The sequence below is a fragment of the Cimex lectularius genome, unplaced genomic scaffold, assembly GCF_000648675.2.
Source record: "Cimex lectularius strain Harlan isolate CLEC.00 unplaced genomic scaffold, Clec_2.1 scaffold22, whole genome shotgun sequence".
NCBI lineage: Eukaryota > Metazoa > Arthropoda > Insecta > Hemiptera > Cimicidae > Cimex > Cimex lectularius.
In genome coordinates this window covers 2,140,917-2,159,403 of record NW_019392657.1, presented here as the reverse complement: position 1 = coordinate 2,159,403, position 18,487 = coordinate 2,140,917, and the positions used below count along the sequence as shown (strand labels likewise).

The window sequence follows — 18,487 nt, the reverse complement described above, 5'->3', positions numbered from 1 at the left end:
ACTTCAGCTGTCAACCACGTGACATCAAACGCTCACCATTGTTTAACGCCGTTCTTTGCTTTTTACTTACCTTTTCGTTTCGTTTTCATTTCGATGGATTGCGCAAAATAGATAAGTGCGGTTGAGGAGCAGGCTCTTGGGACACGCGTGATCCACTCTATCATAGGAGAGATGTCCAGCGTAAGCTGTGGTCAAGGATAGCTTTAGAAATAGAACTTCCAATATTTTTGTTTATTTCTTTCATTCCATTTGTATGTAAACTAAGAATTTTCGAGCAGCAACAAATCTTCTACATCCATTTGGGCTGTGTCGTGAACTGACGAAAATCGGCTACAGTGGACGACGGCGTTCGGCTATATTGCCGGTCGGTCAAATAGTTCGGCTGTTGAACGGCCGTCGTAGTTCGGTTCCAATGGACGAGCAGCCTAAGTCTGCGTCTGGAGCCTGCAGTGTCCAGTTAGCAGTCCAACTATTATTCTATTCCTAACACGTACTAGTTATGGTAATTTAGCCGTTAGTTTCTGTGTTGGTCCTTTAATTATTTTTTTAAAATTCCTTTGTCCTGGGTTACATTCCCATTGAATCGAGAACTTATTTTTAATCCGTAGTATGATGGATCCACATTTTTAGCAGTTTTGTATGCCAGTAAAGGGTTCAGGGTCACTAGGCTTCTTCATCAAATTTTCCTTGCCCAATTTATGGGTCTCGTTGTTGCCCCTTCTGCCTTGATATCCAGGCAAGAGTAATTTTGCTGTTTTCCTCTATATCTGACATAGTTGCAAATTCCAAATGACTTTGGACTTTACCACTCAGCTGTCTTTAATCTCAATTAATTTTCCAAAAAAAATCATAAAACTTCTTGTAACTCAATACTCAATTTTTTTCAAACATTTTTTTTTTAAACTTGGATTTCATTTTCAATTCTTCGTTTGCAAACGCATAATTGATATTCATCTCCTTCATCTTGTTGTCTCCTCTGCAGTATACATAAACTCCCCATTCATTGTTTTATTTTCGGCATCTGAAGGTGGCTCCAAACATACTTGCCAAATTGCTTCGATTGCTGTCTTGAGATTCTCGTCGTGGCATTCACCAAATAGCGTGTCTGTGTACCACAAGCAGTTTGTGCGGAAACAGCAAATACGTATTTTCCAAGTGCTGTGCGAGTCCTCAACTTACTACCAAAAGGGATGGACAACAGTGAAACTGTCATTGCTGCAGCTGAGGTTACTTTTTTTGTAATTGCTACAGTCACAGAGTACCGTTTCCCCATCTTATTTTCAATCCGTTTCCACGCATTGAAAACCTTGTTCCGATTTTTGTGATTCGGAAGAAAACCGGATTATTGGTTCAGCTTGAGTTTCTTTTCTTCTATTTTAAATTTTCAACCGGAGCGATTATAAAAAGCATAATCTATATGACGGGGCACAAAACTGAAAAAAAAAACTTTCAATGAAAACGAGAAGTGCCATCTAGACGGCTTGCAATATAAAGATAACCATCTTGGGAATTAATGGTATCTAATGAAAATATAAGCATCAGTGTCAGAAAAGTTGACCACAGTGCATGTCATGCCACATTGACATGAAAGTAATGATATAATGTAATATCGATTGTACAACTGTCCAGCAGGACAGTTTAATATGTCTGTGAGCAAGTAGTGGATGAAACAGTTCGAAAGTACAGTCGAATTGTAAAAAATTTCATCTTGATATGACCAAGTTGTTTTATATTAATAACTACAATAATAATTTTATGTGTTTTTAATTATTTACGGTACTTTAGCGATTAGGAAAATTCCGTCGTGCCGCGTGAAGAATGGATTAGCTTTGTATGAAAAATATACTGGAAGGCTTGTTAAAAAAAATTAAATCCAGCCTGAATTAATAACGGGAGTTGTGACAAAAAAATTAATGGATTATTGGATAGTCTTTTCCGCAGGACTCGCAAAAATTTTCAACGGTCGGTATTAATTAGGAACGATACTATTGAACGTGTAATTAGTGAGAAAATTGGAAAAATTGCCGTTTCGTTTAAGCGTTATTTGTTTTGAGCGGTTTTTCTCTAAACATTGCGAGAATATGCAAAACGTTGGACCTTCTGTGGGCTCGTTATGAGAGGACCCTTTTCTCATAAACCTATGTTACTGTCAGCCTCTCTTTGATTCTCGTTTTGATACGTTATAAGCACAAAGGCCGAATATGAAATACACCGAACAATTTAGAGGATGTTATTTTGACCATTATTGATTCTTGTAAGTTTTACTTACATCACGCTCAATTTATTTATTAAAAAACAGGGGCAAAAGCCCAATAATAATTATAACAACTTCTATAATCCACCCAAGTTAATCGGCTAGGAATCGCGTGGTGGTAACAGATTTAACATAACTTTCTCATCTAGCTGGGAAATGACTAACTTTGTTATTTTAAATGTAATTCCCAAATTTTCATTGTTCAATTCGTTTCTAGACCTTCTTTTATGCCACTTTTACTGAAAAGAAAATTTTGATAGGATCGACCATTTTTGTTATGCCCGAACAAGATCCCCCCCAGATCAGTCTTTACTGCTTTTTTGACGACCTTAGGGTTATCATTGCAGTCAAGATGAAGTTGGCTTTACTTAGAGCCCTAAAGGATACTTCGTCTATGTCTACATCAGTGTTAGACCTTTCCTATCTACTCCATTGCCTATTATTTTATAATAATACCTGGGTTTTGGGATCTCATCAGCCCCGAGAATGGTGATAGTGTCCGTGTGCTCACAAGGTCAGGATCTGTTTGATGGAGGTGCTACCTAGTGACCTGTCCCTTTTACTGCTTGTGGTTGGTGTGGGCCCCGGTTTATTGGGTCGGGACTTCCAGTGCTCGGCCTCGGTGCCGGAGTCCGGAAATGAACATTAGGATTTTGCTTCCCTTTCCTGATTCTTTTCAGAATTAACTCCCCCTTTTGTTTGGTTCTTTCGATTTTACCATTTTATGCCTTGGTGCCCCTGATGTTTTCTTGGGTTTGAGGTGTAGTTTTTCAATCTTCTCCGTCACCTCCATTTGAGTGGTTTTGTCTTCTGGTTTGGTTTTTCCTGAAGACACCCTCTCACATCTGCGACTGGTGACGCGAGGAGATTGTCCTCCAATTCTTGATATATGGGTGTTAGAGAGGGTTCACTCTTCAATTTCCATAAGTTGGTTTTTGGGGTCTTCCTTTGCAGGTTCCCCCGGTGTTTTTTTGTTTTTCTTGGTTCATCCATATCATTCACAAGAGTATAAGGGATCTAAAGGTCTGCACCAGAGAATCCCTCTCTCTGGTGTAAGGTTGATTACTCAAGGGGATCACCTGATACCCTTGTGGCTCCAGTATTGATACAGTTACCCCTGTACCATCCATCCATTGGCATGGGTCGCTTAACACCTTAGATTGGGGCTGGAATTGGATGGGATTGGAATATGAAGGATGAGGTGAGGGGGTGTATGTTTAGGAGGTGACAGGTCCAGCTCCTGTTCCTCCGTACCCCTCTGTCCATCTGTTTAATTACCCCCTCCCCTGTAAGCTTCGTGAAACTCGGAGTTGAGTATTAGAGGCTATTAGAGATGCATAGTACCCATTATATTTATTATTAATAGAAAAATTTTTAGAAATGCCAATATGAGGAAAATAATTGTATTTTTGAGTTGGTGCTGGAAAAGGTAGAGTGTTGTGAGTACTGACGTTGGAGGATATTAGGCTTAATAAGTTAAGAGATGTTGAATTTGCTATTAATAATGATCACACAAGCGAATTAAATCGGTTTTTCTCTTTTAATGTCCCAAGGGAGTAAATTTAGGATTAAGAAAACATTGATCATACGGGATATCTTAAGAAAGGGATTTTTACTTTAAAAGCTTTTCTTTTTTTGTTTTTTTTTGTTTTGAGGTTTGGGGTTGATTAAGGAATTTGAAAAATCTATTGTGACCTACCTTGGAAAGAGCACTTTTTTCTATACTAAGCACGAAGCCTCTGATCCTGTGATCTCTATGCCACAGAAGGGTGAACATACAACAAAGTCTATCCAGATTTTTTTATTAAACTGAACATGATTTTTGTTCCATGGATATAGGGGGGAAAAAAGAACATTTGAAGGCCCAACAGTAAATTTTTTAATGCTTGTGTTAGTCACATAATTAATAATCTAATAAACATATCTAAACTATACTATAGTATTAATGCTCTGCCGAATAGTCGAGTCAGTAAAAACAGTTAGAATACAAACGTTATTCTGAAGAATAAATATCTTAACATAATTTAAACTCCTCAATACCGTGATATTTCCAGGTCAGTTGATATTGAACCTTTTTCCCCTTTTCTTTCATTTCACCCCACTCGACCATTTCTCCCATTGTTAAATATTTTTGACTAAATGATACAATTCTAAATTTGTACATTGCTTTGATGTAGACTGTATTTATTTATTGCACAAAGTGATGGCCCTATGTTCAGAGATAACATAAGAACCAGATCAGGGATGATAAAACTGCTGACAGTCAGATCTCATGGTCTCCTCAATTTGACAAAGAGATTATGTCTTTCGCTTCATCATAGGAGATTAAGATATTAGATTTAAGCATAATATTTTAGACTGGATTAAAATGAGAGAGAGAGAGAGTTCTGTTCTGATTGGACTGAGAGTTTTACGATAATTCATAACTTTTTTTTGTGGAGAGTTTATGAGTTCTGCTGAAATTATATAATGATATACGCCACAATCTCTAAATCTGAAATATACTTCTTTTTCAAGAACAGCAATAAGTAATTAATTAAATGCTAACCGCGAGTAATAAAAACACGGTAAAAATCTGATTACAATTGGAGAGCTTGTATGTCTGTATTATATAAAAACTTTTGCCATTTTTTCAACATTTTTGTTTGCAGAATATGATATTGTAGATAAAAAGCAACGATGACTATCTCTCTCAGAGCCGTTTCAAATTCCGACTTTCCAACTCGAATCAGATTTCAGTTTTTTTTTCCCTTCCTTAACATAATAAATAAAGAAATGAAATCTGATCTTCACCCCCTTTAATCTCAACTTCACACACGTTCTTTCGATAAAAATGGGAAAAAAATTGTTTTCCTTTAAAAGTAACGCTTCATCTTGAGAACATGGAGTTATTTCTAGGGGGTTTATTATTTCTGTTCGTTTATTATGTGAAATTCACTGTATAAAAACAAGTTGGTAGTGTTATTATAACAGTATTTCTAGACAGGACGTAGGATGTAATAAAGTAATGACTAATGACATTAAGATTTTCTAACCACTATAATTAACTATAGATTTTCCTGATTCCATCACTAGAGATAGGGATAAAAGAGGTGGCCACAAGGCCTTCTCTACCTCGACCTGAGTAGATCTCTTATGCTCCTCATATTTTATAACTTGCTGGCCAGCTGTTAATCAACCTCCATAGGCCTGACAGTGGCTCATTAGTGTAGGATCTTGTTGCGTCTTTTCCTTCTCCTAGATGCAAGAATCTACACCTTCTTGGACACTCACAAAAATATAGAATGTTTTCTGCAGCCTCTTCTTCCTGGCAGTATCTGCACATCTTCTGTCTCCTACTGGTGATGGATGTGCCTTATTAGGCAGCAGTGGTCTTATCAGGAATCCAACCATCCAGTAATAACTTTATAAGTCTTGCAGATGGCTGTTTCATGAATCTTTTCACGGGGCTCATGCCTAGGGTATTCTCATTAAGGAACCATTTTTGGATACTTTTTTGTGACAAAGTTCTTGGCTTAACACTTTTTTCCTCTCATTGGCTCTCTATCCCGAATGCCCAGGGACCCATGCAAGGGTCAGGTCATTGGTGTCTCTCACTTCTGCCAGGATTCCATACAATTCCATACACCTGACTGTCAGAAAAAATAGCTATCTTCCTGGAACATTTTTCAAGCCTTTTAATTCTCTGATGCAGTGTTCAATTGCTATGATTTTAGACTGGAAAAATGTAGCATGTTTAAAATCATTTCAGTCTTTGAATTCACCCCAAGGAGGCTATTCTTCTGGCTCTATCTATTTTTGAGCCATCAGTTACCAGTAGGAATTGGCGTTCAGATTCCTTTGGCCCTTTTTCCCATTCCAGTTATTAGTACCTTGTACTTGTTGGTGAAGCTATGTTTTGGAGTAGTGGAATCGATCAGCATGCCTAGTATGGCATCTGCACATTACCCTCCCCCATTTTCCATTGTTCCTTGACATGGCCTATCCTTGAAGATGGTTGTCCATTTATGAGCTTGTGAGCCACAGCTCTAGCTTCTTCTTGGATTAGAATCAGGTTGAATTAGAATCAGAATTAGAAAAGACAAAAAACACCTCCAAGGCTCATCACTATATTCTATGAAAAAAGATAATTTAAAAATTAAAAACTTGTAATATTATTTTAGATATGAGCGGAGAAGAAGTGTTAGTGGAGAGGTTGGCGGAGTTGCAACTCCGGCTTCAGCACCTAGATGCCATGTACAGAGCGAGGGAAGAGAATGTCCAAATCCTCTCTCAGCATTTGTCCCAGCTGCTGACCGATTCGTACAACATCAGCGGAATCCCTCCTGAAGCGAGATACCTCATCGGAAACACAACAGGCAATGTACATCCGCTGAGGCTACCATCTGCTTATCACTTCCTTCCACATTTGCTCCTCAACCCTGCCAGTCTACGACCAGCGTACTCCCTCTCAAAAGGTCGCAATGGGGGTAAGGTCTATTTTTCCAGAAATTAAATTAAAAACATTAATCACAACTCCACTACAATAGTAACATAAAAACGATGAATGTATGTTTAATTATGTCAGACGCTAAAAGTTATACCTACAAAAAGATTTATTTTGTACTTTATTACTTATATCTTCCAGCAAAATTAAATAATAAAAAAGAAATATAATAAAATATTCTAAATAAATTTATATTGCTTTTAATCATTAGTATTAATTAAACAAATTTGTTTGTGTTCTTTTCAACCTATTATCGACAATATAATGTTAAAATCTTGACTTTGGACCATTAGATGTCTAAAACATATCAACATTTTAGTTTTGTTAATTTAGTTAATAGATTTAAGGGATATTTTTTATTTACAAAAAGATAATTAAGCCAAACCGTTCCGTCAAATGTAATATTGTTATAAATAATATTTGATACTTGACTCCCATTTTAAAATTTAAAAAATAAAATAAATTATTTTCTTTCAAATCCTTACATAAAGACCTTACATTTTATAGTTTCTGTTATTATGGGAGTCCCTACTGTCAAACGAGAGGTACAAAGTTATCTTTTATCGACATTGCAAAATCTAATTCAAAGCATGAGCAAGGCTGAACAAGACGATGCCATCATCGTCGTCCTTATTGCGGAGGTAAAAGTTAAATACAATTCAAATATCAGGAAAAATTAAAAAGTCTCTACTTTACTGTTCGTCTTCTACAGACAGACGAGGAGTACGTTTTGCAGGTGGCAACAGAACTCAAAGAGCAGTGAGTATTGATTTTGTTTAATTTATTATGGATTTTGGTTTAATTAGACTTTTCTTTAATTTTAACTTTTCTAAAATAATAAATTTAATATATTTTAACTAAACATATTATAAAGTTTATATTATGTAACACCACCAATTCTTATTAAGCCCTGAATGCGCTGGTAATTTAATAATTAATTTTGTGGTGATGGTTTGATTATAAATTCAATTTTGCTGGAAGTTTCATTACCCGAATGAACCAACTACAAAGCGATGGTGTGATATTGTTCATGAGAAATTTAAAATTTAAAACCTGCACCTTAAAGTGTTAATAAAACACTTTAACATTAGCCTTGGCGGGTATTTCACTACGCAAATATTCCATTAATTTTTTTAATCACAAACCAAATGTCCATTGCTGAACACTTTGTCAATTGTTTTCGCTGGGATAAAAAACAAATGATGAAAATAAATGACATCAAATTGTCAAACCTGCTAAAAATATGGAATATATTATTTTTCTCAGCTTTGAGATTGAGCTTCACAGTGGATTGCTTGAGGTGATCGCACCCCCTCTGTCGTATTACCCAGACATGAACAAGCTGAGGACAACTCTGGGCGATGCTCCAGAAAGAGTCAGATGGAGGACAAAACAGAACCTGGACTTTGCTTTTCTCATGATGTACGCTCAGCCCAAAGCGATGTTCTACATCCAACTGGAGGATGACATTCTCGCCAAGCCCCACTTTGTAACAACAATGAAAAGTGTCGCTCTGGAGAGGATCACCAACAAAAAGCCGTGGTTCGTCCTCGACTTTTGCCAGTTAGGGTTTATCGGTGAGGATTTGCTTTACTTTCAGCTTAATCTGAGATTCTAACATACAATATTTATAAAATTGTGAAAAATTGTGATATCTGAAGACTTGTAAAGGTTCAAGTTTAGAAGAAAACATTTCTCAAATAAAGGCATTTTATTACTGATATTATTTTATTACGGTGATTTTTACAAGGTGATGATTGATCATCTTCAATCATTCTGGTCTGCCTATTATCTTTGACACTCATTTTGTTGGATGGACTATGTATTATATTGTTAATTATGCCATTTTACAATTTAAATTACTTTTACACACCTGCAGTTCATCTGAGATTCAAAACCAGGATGATCAGAGATAATCAAGCTAGTTTAGAAAAAAAATATTTTTAATTAACATGGCACATTTTATATTTATATTTTTAAATAAATAGAAACCAGATTTAGCCAAATACATCAAACAGTTTTACAGTATTGCAAAAACAAAAGAAATCATGTTGAATTTTATTATTTAAAATTAATTAATTGGTTTGTTTGTTATTTAATATGTCGTCCATATTATTATAATTTTATGAATTTTGTTTCAGGTAAAATGTTTAGGTGTGTTGAGTTACCATGGCTCATTCAATTCTTTTTCATGTTCTACAATGATAAACCAGTCGACTGGCTTTTAGATCATTTAATTCATACAAAAAGCTGCAACCTGGACAAAGATACGGTAAGGGCGGTTTTTTTAAATTTTGCTATCATATTTATTTTCAATCTGAATCTGTGTCGTATATAATATGTCCGCCTAATTTTCAACTTTCAAGGCCTGCCTAAATTTCAATTTTTTCATTTTTACTTTTAATTTATAATCATGATCCAAGCACCTATTAAAAGTATTGATTTTTATTTATTCAAAACTGTATAAAATGTCTTTGTAATGAATAATTTATTTTGCCTTAGTATGTTCACACTCTATGTAAAGACTATTTGACTATTTAAATGTATTCCAGGGCACTCTTTGACATTCAGATGAGTACAGTCAACTACGTCTTTAATAATGACTTGGCCATAATTACTAAAACAAAATTTTTTATAATTTAAAAATGAATTTCCCACCAAACCAAAATTGGGTTTTCTTCATAAAATTTGGACTTAAAATAATTAAATTGATTAGGGTGTCTAAATTAAGGTGCTATTGCCAAAGTATCCTGTCCTTGTTGTAGGAGTTTATACATTTTTTATAAACAGATTAATAAAAAAAATATGTAGAAACATTTTTCATTGCAGATGTAGATGCATGGTTCTCTAAATTTAAATGATTATGAACCAATTTTTATATCTGTTTCGCTTTGTTGGTGTTATTGAAACAGTCCAATCTTGCTTCAAAGAACAGTTATTCAATTGCCAACAGATGAAAGAAAGCGATAGATAATTGACTAACACCCAGGTCAACAATTTTACGACTCACTAACCTTCTATTAAACCGTGTTATTGCCAAACGACAGTCATATCAATATAATCGCAATTAAATTCCTACAATACTCAGGTTCTCTTTTAAAAAATTTGACCTGGCTTTGTGATTTTACTTGGAAATTTATCGGATTATTGTGTTTATTTTACCTTTGGCTTTAAACCAAAATATAATAAATAATAAATTATTTTAATTAATTAATCTTTATGTAAGGTTGAAATGAAAAAGTAGAAGCGGGATTTGAACCCACGACTTTCGGCTCAATACGCCACTGCTCTACCACTTGAGCTATTGTAACTTGGATCCACTCGGACACCAACTTCCCATCTCAACCCCCACCTTTCGAATTCTCCCTCCTTTTTGCCATTTTTCATTTCAACCAATACCTTACATAAAGATTAATTAATTGAAAGAAGTTATTTGGCCAATACCACAAAATATAATGGATTTAATAAATAATAAATATAATGTTGGCAGCACTGGCAATAAATATAATAATCCAATAAAATGTAAAAAATTTAAAAAGTAAATAAAACAATAAATAAAACTCATTAAATTCACTAATTTCGTGGTCCGCTTGACCAATTAATATATTACAATTAATTAAGGTTTTTAGTTGAAATAAAAAAGTCAATGGCACGAGCGGGATTCGAACCATTGAAAAATGGCAAAAAGGAGGGAAAATTCAAAAGGTGTGGTTGAGATGGGAAGTTGGTGTCCGAGTGGATCGAGGTCACGATAGCTCAAGTGGTAGAGCAACGGCGTATCAAGCCGAAGATCGTGGGTTCGAATCCCACTCGTGCCATTGACTTTTTTATCTCAACTAAAACCCTTAATTAATTATAATAAATAAAACATCCTCCAAGTAAAATCACAAAACCAGGCTAAATTTTTTTAAATATTATTTTTTATTATTTATGTTTATATTTAAATGTATTTGTTTATATACAAAATTTAAATTATAGTCGATTGAAAGGAGGAATTGGTGTCTTCTGAACCAAAATCACAATAGCTGAAGTAGTAGAGAACTGGGGTATAACACCACGGTGGGGGGGGGGCATAGTTTCAAGTCCTGCTCGTGCACTAATTTTCCTTCTCGACCTTCTTTGTATAAAAATTAAACTTATATTCATTCTTTTCATTAGTTATTAACATCATAAAAAAATTTACTCACTTCACGTTTTGTTTTTGTAATGTTTTAACGTTAACTTGAACTTTAACTAAAAGAAAACTATCTTATTCAAGCTTCATTTTTCCTTTACCATTTTGCATGTACCACTGTTACAGAAACACTGCAAAAAAGCTAAAGACGAACTGTGGATCCACTACAAACCTTCTTTATTCCAGCACATTGGCACTCATTCGTCGCTCAAGGGAAAAGTACAGAAATTAAAGGTAGCCTCGTTATAAAACAATCTTTCTACTTCAAAATAGATTTTGTAAATATTTTCTTCAGTGATTCACATAAGAGCTTATTAAATTTTTTACATCACAAAATCTTTACACTCTGGTGTTGTTTTATTTGTAAAATAATCTCATAAATAATATAATGTATTTTTTTCCCAGGATAAACAATTTGGGAAAGTTAGATTATATTCTCCACACAGCAATCCAGAAGCAAATGTTATTTCTGAGATTAAAGCCTACAAGCAATATACGCTGAAACGGGCTTATCTTGGAGAGAGTTTCTTCTGGGGCCTGCTCCCACAGCCGGGTGATCACTTGTTCTTCAAATTCAACAATCCTATTAATATAAAAAGGTAAGTAGACATTTTAAATTTTAAAAATGTCTGATATAAGTTTGTCCTAGGCAGTATGTGTATATTTGAATCCATAATCTAAATTAAAAACATTATTGTACGGTTTATTTTATTTATTTATTTTGTGTCTATAGGTATATGTTCAGGAGCGGGAACCTCGAGCATCCTCTTGACAGATTTTACAATACAACAGTTGAAGTTCTTCCTTTAGCCTCGCCTACTGTGAACTACGATACGTACAACTTAACTACTGATGGATTCATCGTTATCGGTAGGCGGATTGAAGCTAATGTTTTTCCAGTATTAGCGTAAATAAACTTATTTTGATATTCAGGCAAGTTTGACAACATGGGACTTGCAGAGGGGAAGATGGATCCCAGGCTCGGACCTTTAAAAGAAATTAGGCTTACAGTCCATAGCGAAAGTGTAAATTGGGCCATCTTGAGTGAGGTAATGATTATTTAGTGAGGTATTTATTGTTTATTACATTTATTTTAAACTTAACCAAAAACTGTTGCCTACTTCTTATGTACAAGCAAAAAGAAACTGAAACAGATCAAGATTTTCCTGTTCCCTCCAGACCTTCCTCCTTCAGTCTATTCCCTTGTTTTATACATTAGAAGATATAAAAATAATGATAGAAGACACTTTTTTCAATTTAAAAAACAAAAACAATATCACTGGGAAATTGAAGGGGTAGCCTAATAGATTGAGTATGACACCGTATATTTTAATGGTTTTAAGTGATTTGTTGAAAATATAAAATAAATTTTATTTTACATCTTGAATCAATTTTTTATTTTATTGTTATTCTTTTCAACTAAAAGTTGTGTGATTTGAGCTACGATAATTAATATGATAACCATTATGTACTTTATTGATAACTTTATATTTTATGATTTATTTTAATAATTAGAGACAATATTTCAAGATAATTTGAAAATCAGGGGAGTAATCTGAGAATAATATTTGGTTTAATTATCTCCCTATTATACGTTATTATATATACTCAAAGACAAAGTTTAGTTTGTTGTTTAGATTTTTTACTTGTATTACTAGGTTATTTACAAAAGTCTTTGGGCATAAATTAAGTTTTATTTAAATTTCAGTATAAAATGTAAACATGAAAATTATTCCTCGAAATATAGGTCATCATTATCAACTACTTTAATTCATTTTTCTGCCAGAAGTTGAAGTTGATGGTGATACCAGTCCTTGGTTTTCGAGGTGAAGAATTGTTTACATCATAATTTGACATACTCGTAGTTTTCGAAGTTCCGGCTTTTCAAAAAAATGCACCATTGACTGGAAAAGATCACAGTCAGATGGCAATGTCAGGGATGTAAGGAGGGTGGGGCAAGGTGCTAACTCCCTTCTGAAAAATTTTCTTTGGCTAGACGTGAACCAGGCGTTGTCTTGCTGAAATATCGCTTTAACCCGAGCCATCTGGAACCAGCTCAAAATGCAAAACACCCTCATAATTCCACCAAACACAAAGCATAATCTTTTTTCCAAATTGATCTTGGCGAACCTCTGCCTGAACTTCTTGGCCTTGCGGAACTCACTGTTTTCGTTGGATAGGATTTTTTTAATATCTGTTTTTCATAGCTCGTTACAATTCTCTTCCAAAATATATATTTTGTATTTTGAAGGAAACTTTTACCGATATCGTATCTTGCTGAGCTTGGATGGCTGACAAGTTGCATTTTTCGGACATTAAGCATTTTTAATTGGCAACTTACTTACTGCCTGGTATTTCAAAAAACAAAAATTATTGTCTGAATCCTCAAGTAGTCAGTTATGGATCCTTACTGACTGACTCGAGTAATTCAGCACTAAAGGGCCCAGATCTAGGCTCATTTTGAAGGCTGTTGTTCCCAGAATTGAACCAAAACGCTGCAGTGTTATAATGCACAACATTTTCACCTTCCACTGCACAAATTTCCTCAGTCGCTGCCTTCGCAATAGTCCTTGATTTCCAGTAGTGCTTCAGTAGACCAAGAATGACAATTTTTTCTTCCGACATTTTCAGTGAGATTTATAAAATGGAATGAAAGGCAGAGTCAATTAGTATACATAATTAAATAAAGGATTAGTCAAAGTGAACAACGATATATGCATTGTTTACATCAGAGTCGAATAAGGATTAAATCCCTACTTTCGTGGTCCGCGTGACCAATTAATATATTACAATTAATTAAGGTACTTAGTTGAGATAAAAAAGTCAGTGTCACGAGCGGGATTCGAACCCACGACCTTCGTCTAGATACGCCGCTGCTCTACCACCTGAGCTATCGTGACCTTGATCCACTCGGACATCAACTCCCATCTCAACCCCACCTTATGAGTTTTCCCTCCTTTTGCCATTTTTCAATTGGTCGAGAATCCAAACCGATTACACGACATTTGAAAAATGGCAAAAGGAGGGAAAACTTGTAATATTAGGGTAAATTAAATTAAATAAATTCCACTATAATACTATTTATTAAACAATTCATTCTATAATAAAAAATATAAACAAATGAACAAATACTTTCCTATAATTAAAAAATAATTAACATTTTCCTACTTATAAACTTAAATATATTTAATTAATTTAAAAAAAAAAGGTAACCTCTGTTTATATAGAAAATAAAATAATAATTAATAATAAAATAAACTAATCCTCTTTAGGCCAAAACTATGAGCTCATATAATTTTGAAAAATTATAATTATTACAATTAATTAAGGTTTTTAGTTGAGATGAAAAAAAGTTAATGGCATGAGAGGGATTTGAACCCACGAACTTTGGCTAGATACACATCAACATCAACTCCCCATCTCAACCCCACCTTATGAGTTTTCCCTCCTTTTGCCATTTTCAAAAATACTAAAAACCTAAATTAATTGTAATATTTAATTGGTCAAGCGGACCACGAAATTAGTGAATTTAAGGAATTATAATTATTATTCGTACGTACGATATAAAACAATAATTTATAGACTTCTTCTTTTCTGGTTTGCGCAGACTCTCACAGGGCACTTCTTTCGTCCTTTCCGTTTCTCGCTCGAAACCCGACTCCCCCACCATTCCACACAGAGCCTCTTCCTTTTCCAATTATCTCGCATTGAACGATGGGATATTCGAGCAGTAGGGGTTTGGCGACAATTTGAAAGTTCACCTCCATAAATACATAAGGTGGGATTGAGATGGGGAGTTGATGTCCGAGTGGATCGAGGTCACGATAGCTCAGCTGGTAGAGCAGCAGTGTATCTAGCCGAAGGTCATGGGTTCGAATCCCTCTCGTGCCATTAACTTTTTTTCATCTCAACTAAAAATCTTAATTAATTGTCATAAGGATTAAAGTAGTATTACTATCACCAATTAATTAATGCACAAAGACTTTCATAATGACCTAATAATGAGCGTGGTTTTAAGTCAAGAAGATCTCATCTGGGCAAATGAGAGGCATCTGTTATGTAGTCAAGTCCTGGGTTTAGCACGTTCTACTGTTTAAGATGGTCTACAGCAGTTTAGGGCGAGTGGGAGTCTTGATTGAAGAGCAGATAGTGGTCAACTGTGATGTTAATAGTGTCCTTGACAGGTAGTCCTCCAAACTGACTTTAATGTAAGGGTGAGCTCTAAAACATTCATCAGAAGGCTTCACGAGAATAGTCCATCAGGTTTTCTACTACAGGAGAAGCATCAAGTAGAAAGCTCAGCATCTCGACTGGACTGTTGAACAATGGAGAGTTGACCTCTTTACAGATAAGTGCTGGTTTGGTTTGTAGAAATCAGATGACTGTGGAAAAGTTGTGAACACTTTGCTACATGTGTGAGTCAGCCAAAGACAGTTATGGGGTGGAATCAACATCCATGCCCATACCAAACTGATTATCAAACAGAATGGGTCTTTGACTGCACTAAGGCACATGGAGGAAGTTCCAAAAGTTTGTTGTGTTCATTGAAGATATCTTTGTGTTAATGCATGTAGCTCATTGTCATTCATTACTTGGAGGATGTAGGGATTATCGCAATGTATTGGCCAAGACATTTTTCTGATATGAATCCCGTAGAACATCTATGGAACATGATAGAGACGGGTTAGACATCGTTCAACACTTCCAAGTGTTGAACAGCTTCAAATCACCCTTGTTGAAGAATCTCAAATCCGATGATGAATTTACTCCATGCCTAAGAGACTTAAAGCCCTCCATGAGGCCAAACAACGTAATACGCGTTGTTACTAGCAAAACAAGACAATAAATTCTTAATCACTAAATTATTTTCCGTTGTTTTGGTGAAATTTCTTTCGAGCCATCATAATTAAATATTTTTTAATAAAACTTTCTGACCTCGTTTAATTTGGTTTACATTAAAATAAGTATGTTGTAAATAATCTAATGATAAAAAGACATACTGTTGGAAATAAAGGACAAAATAAAGTGTCCGGTTTTTTGTCTTTGAGTGACATTTTTCTATATTTCTATATAAACATTTATTAATGGCTAATCGCTACACTTCCAGAACAAACTGTACACTGTTGTAAACAAGCAATTCATAAGTTTAAAATATAATAAAATTTCATTTAACAGATACTGATAGAACCTGAGCAGAGCAGATGACAAACAAGTGAGGGTCCGGTGTTGAGGCTTTGACATCTTCCCGACAACAGGACCTCAGTCTCTTAGCACCCATGTGCCCACCACATATACACTTCGGTTAATCGTAAACCTAAAGAGAGCGATTTTCATTCCTCTCGACGGTTTTCGGCCTGGCGACGACTGACAAGTAGTTTTCTACGGGCCAATACCTATAAATAGGATTTCAACACGATAGTTATGAGGGTGAAACATTTATATATTTGTATAAAATATATATTTTTACTAATTTAAAGCCAAACCAAGTTGCCATTATAGTATAGTAAATGAACTTTATCAATTTCCACGTCGGTTTAAAACGTGATACATTAATGTTATATTTGATTTATTTAATATGTATGTTGTGCTGTGAATATGATGACTTGTACAAAAGTTGGGATTCTATAAACAAAATCAAATTTTTAATAGCTCTAATTTGTATTATATAAACGATTTGTTGTTTTGGTTTTATATTTATTATTTACTTATTACAAAAGGGCGTGAGAGAATGCTCAATAGTCATTAAATACGCTTAACAGTATAACTCAACTTTATACTCGTGAGTTGGAAATTAACTGTTTTATTATATGCATTTACATCTTGGAAAGTTTTAATCGATAATTTATGTGTTGTAAGTAAAATTTAACTACACGCATAATTTTCATTTTTGAACAACTACCATAGTTATAAGATCAAACGAAACAAGTTGAACAGTAATTGTAGGTCAGTATATTATTTATTCGATTAAGTAATATTTCTAATCTGTAACTTTATTGCAGCGTTGTACTTAATTATATTCATCCTTCTGATACCCCATTATTTGATTTCAATGTGAATTTACACATAGTTTGTCAATTTTTTTATCACTGACACATTTCCTTGGTTTGGTGTTTGATGTGTATCTATAATAAAAATATTTAAAAAAACAACAACATATATTTAAAGATTAAGCAATTAAATCCCATTAAAGATAATGATTAAATTATACCTAATACGTTCACTGTTATATATAATAAAAAAATATTTGTGTGAACGCTAAATCACTGTCTTTTATTTATCCCTTTTTCCTACTAATTTTTTTTTAAGATTGTTTGGCGAAGTAAGAAAATTAGAAAAAAAGAAAGGTTTATTTTATTTCTCAACTGATATTTATTTATTTTTTGTAACAATTATTTTTTTTACATCCATCAGTTAGAGAATGACATATAAATTGTTGCATTTTTATATTATTTTGTATTTGCCCCGCACATGCCTAAGGGAGACCTGCACGAGTAGATTTGCCATGCTACAAACCTAATTTAGACAGACTAAGTCTTGTCCGTTGTTATTAATTTTTATTTTATTTTTTATTTATTTTTTACAGCTATCAGCTAGAGAAGGGTATATAAATAGTTGATTTTTTTTTACTATTATTATTAATTTTCAAGGGTGTTTTAATGGCTAAGGTCATTTCATGCTAACTCCAAAAATTCACTCATAAACTAATCTATATTATTGCCATCCAAAGCTTTAATTTATCCTTTTAAAATTCTTAATTTGAAAGGCCGTATGCAAAAAACCCATTTTAAATTATAAAATTTATTCCTGTTCTTTAATTAGAATTAAGATTTTTTGTTGCATAATTTAAACATTTCCCAAGGCTTGTATGGCCAATAATAATAATAGAGTTTTTTTTTTCTTATTTAACATTAACATGCCTAAAAGAGACTATTATATTTTATAAGGTTTTTATTGTCTTTTTCATAGAATAGTGTTTTATTCATTATTAACATTGAGTTATAAGCATTGTATTTTATATATTTTTTCTCCTTACTTTTTTAACCTTTTTTACTGGGTTTTTGACTCGTAAAATAAATAGAAAATATAAATAAATGGTATGTTTAGTTTAAAAATAAATAAATAAACAACATGTTATAATCATAGTATTTTATATATTTTTTTTCCTTATTTTTTTACTGGGGTTTTGACTCATAAAATAAATAGAAAATATAAATAAATGGCATGTTTAGTTTAAAAAAATAAATAAATAAATAACATTGCAGATTTAAAATATGTTTACCACTAAATTAAGTTTTTTCAATCACAAATTTGTTAATAGTTTTTATTCTATGAGTTTTTATTCTATCAATTTAGCACATGCTTTAATAGAAATATTTGTAAATAAATAAGTAACAACAAATGACGCTAAAGCTCAATTTTAATTTTGTGAGTAGAAGCATCCCTTTCCCCCCCACAAAAAGTAGATGCACAGATAGAAAGAATCTTGTAAGAAATAGTATAATGTTTTATTTTATAAGGATTTTATTGTCTTTTTCATTGATGTATAGTACAGTGTTTTATTCTTTATTAATGT

At 33.6% G+C, this 18,487-nt stretch overlaps 1 protein-coding gene across 2 annotated transcripts in view; it reads left to right on the top strand.

Annotated features, from left to right (window-relative positions):
* LOC106662870 (alpha-1,3-mannosyl-glycoprotein 4-beta-N-acetylglucosaminyltransferase B) overlaps positions 1 to 16,757 on the top strand; it is a 65,328-nt gene extending 48,571 nt beyond the window's left edge. For both annotated transcript variants that reach the window (XM_014387295.2, XM_014387304.2), the window contains exons 4-13: positions 6,418 to 6,723; positions 7,248 to 7,381; positions 7,453 to 7,499; positions 8,007 to 8,317; positions 8,882 to 9,012; positions 11,041 to 11,148; positions 11,320 to 11,513; positions 11,648 to 11,784; positions 11,848 to 11,963; positions 16,090 to 16,757. In XM_014387295.2, the coding sequence (XP_014242781.1) occupies positions 6,418 to 6,723; positions 7,248 to 7,381; positions 7,453 to 7,499; positions 8,007 to 8,317; positions 8,882 to 9,012; positions 11,041 to 11,148; positions 11,320 to 11,513; positions 11,648 to 11,784; positions 11,848 to 11,963; positions 16,090 to 16,119 (1,514 nt within the window). In that variant the 3' untranslated portion in view covers positions 16,120 to 16,757. The remainder of the gene's footprint in view (positions 1 to 6,417; positions 6,724 to 7,247; positions 7,382 to 7,452; positions 7,500 to 8,006; positions 8,318 to 8,881; positions 9,013 to 11,040; positions 11,149 to 11,319; positions 11,514 to 11,647; positions 11,785 to 11,847; positions 11,964 to 16,089) is intronic.
* Positions 16,758 to 18,487: the final 1,730 nt, after the last annotated feature.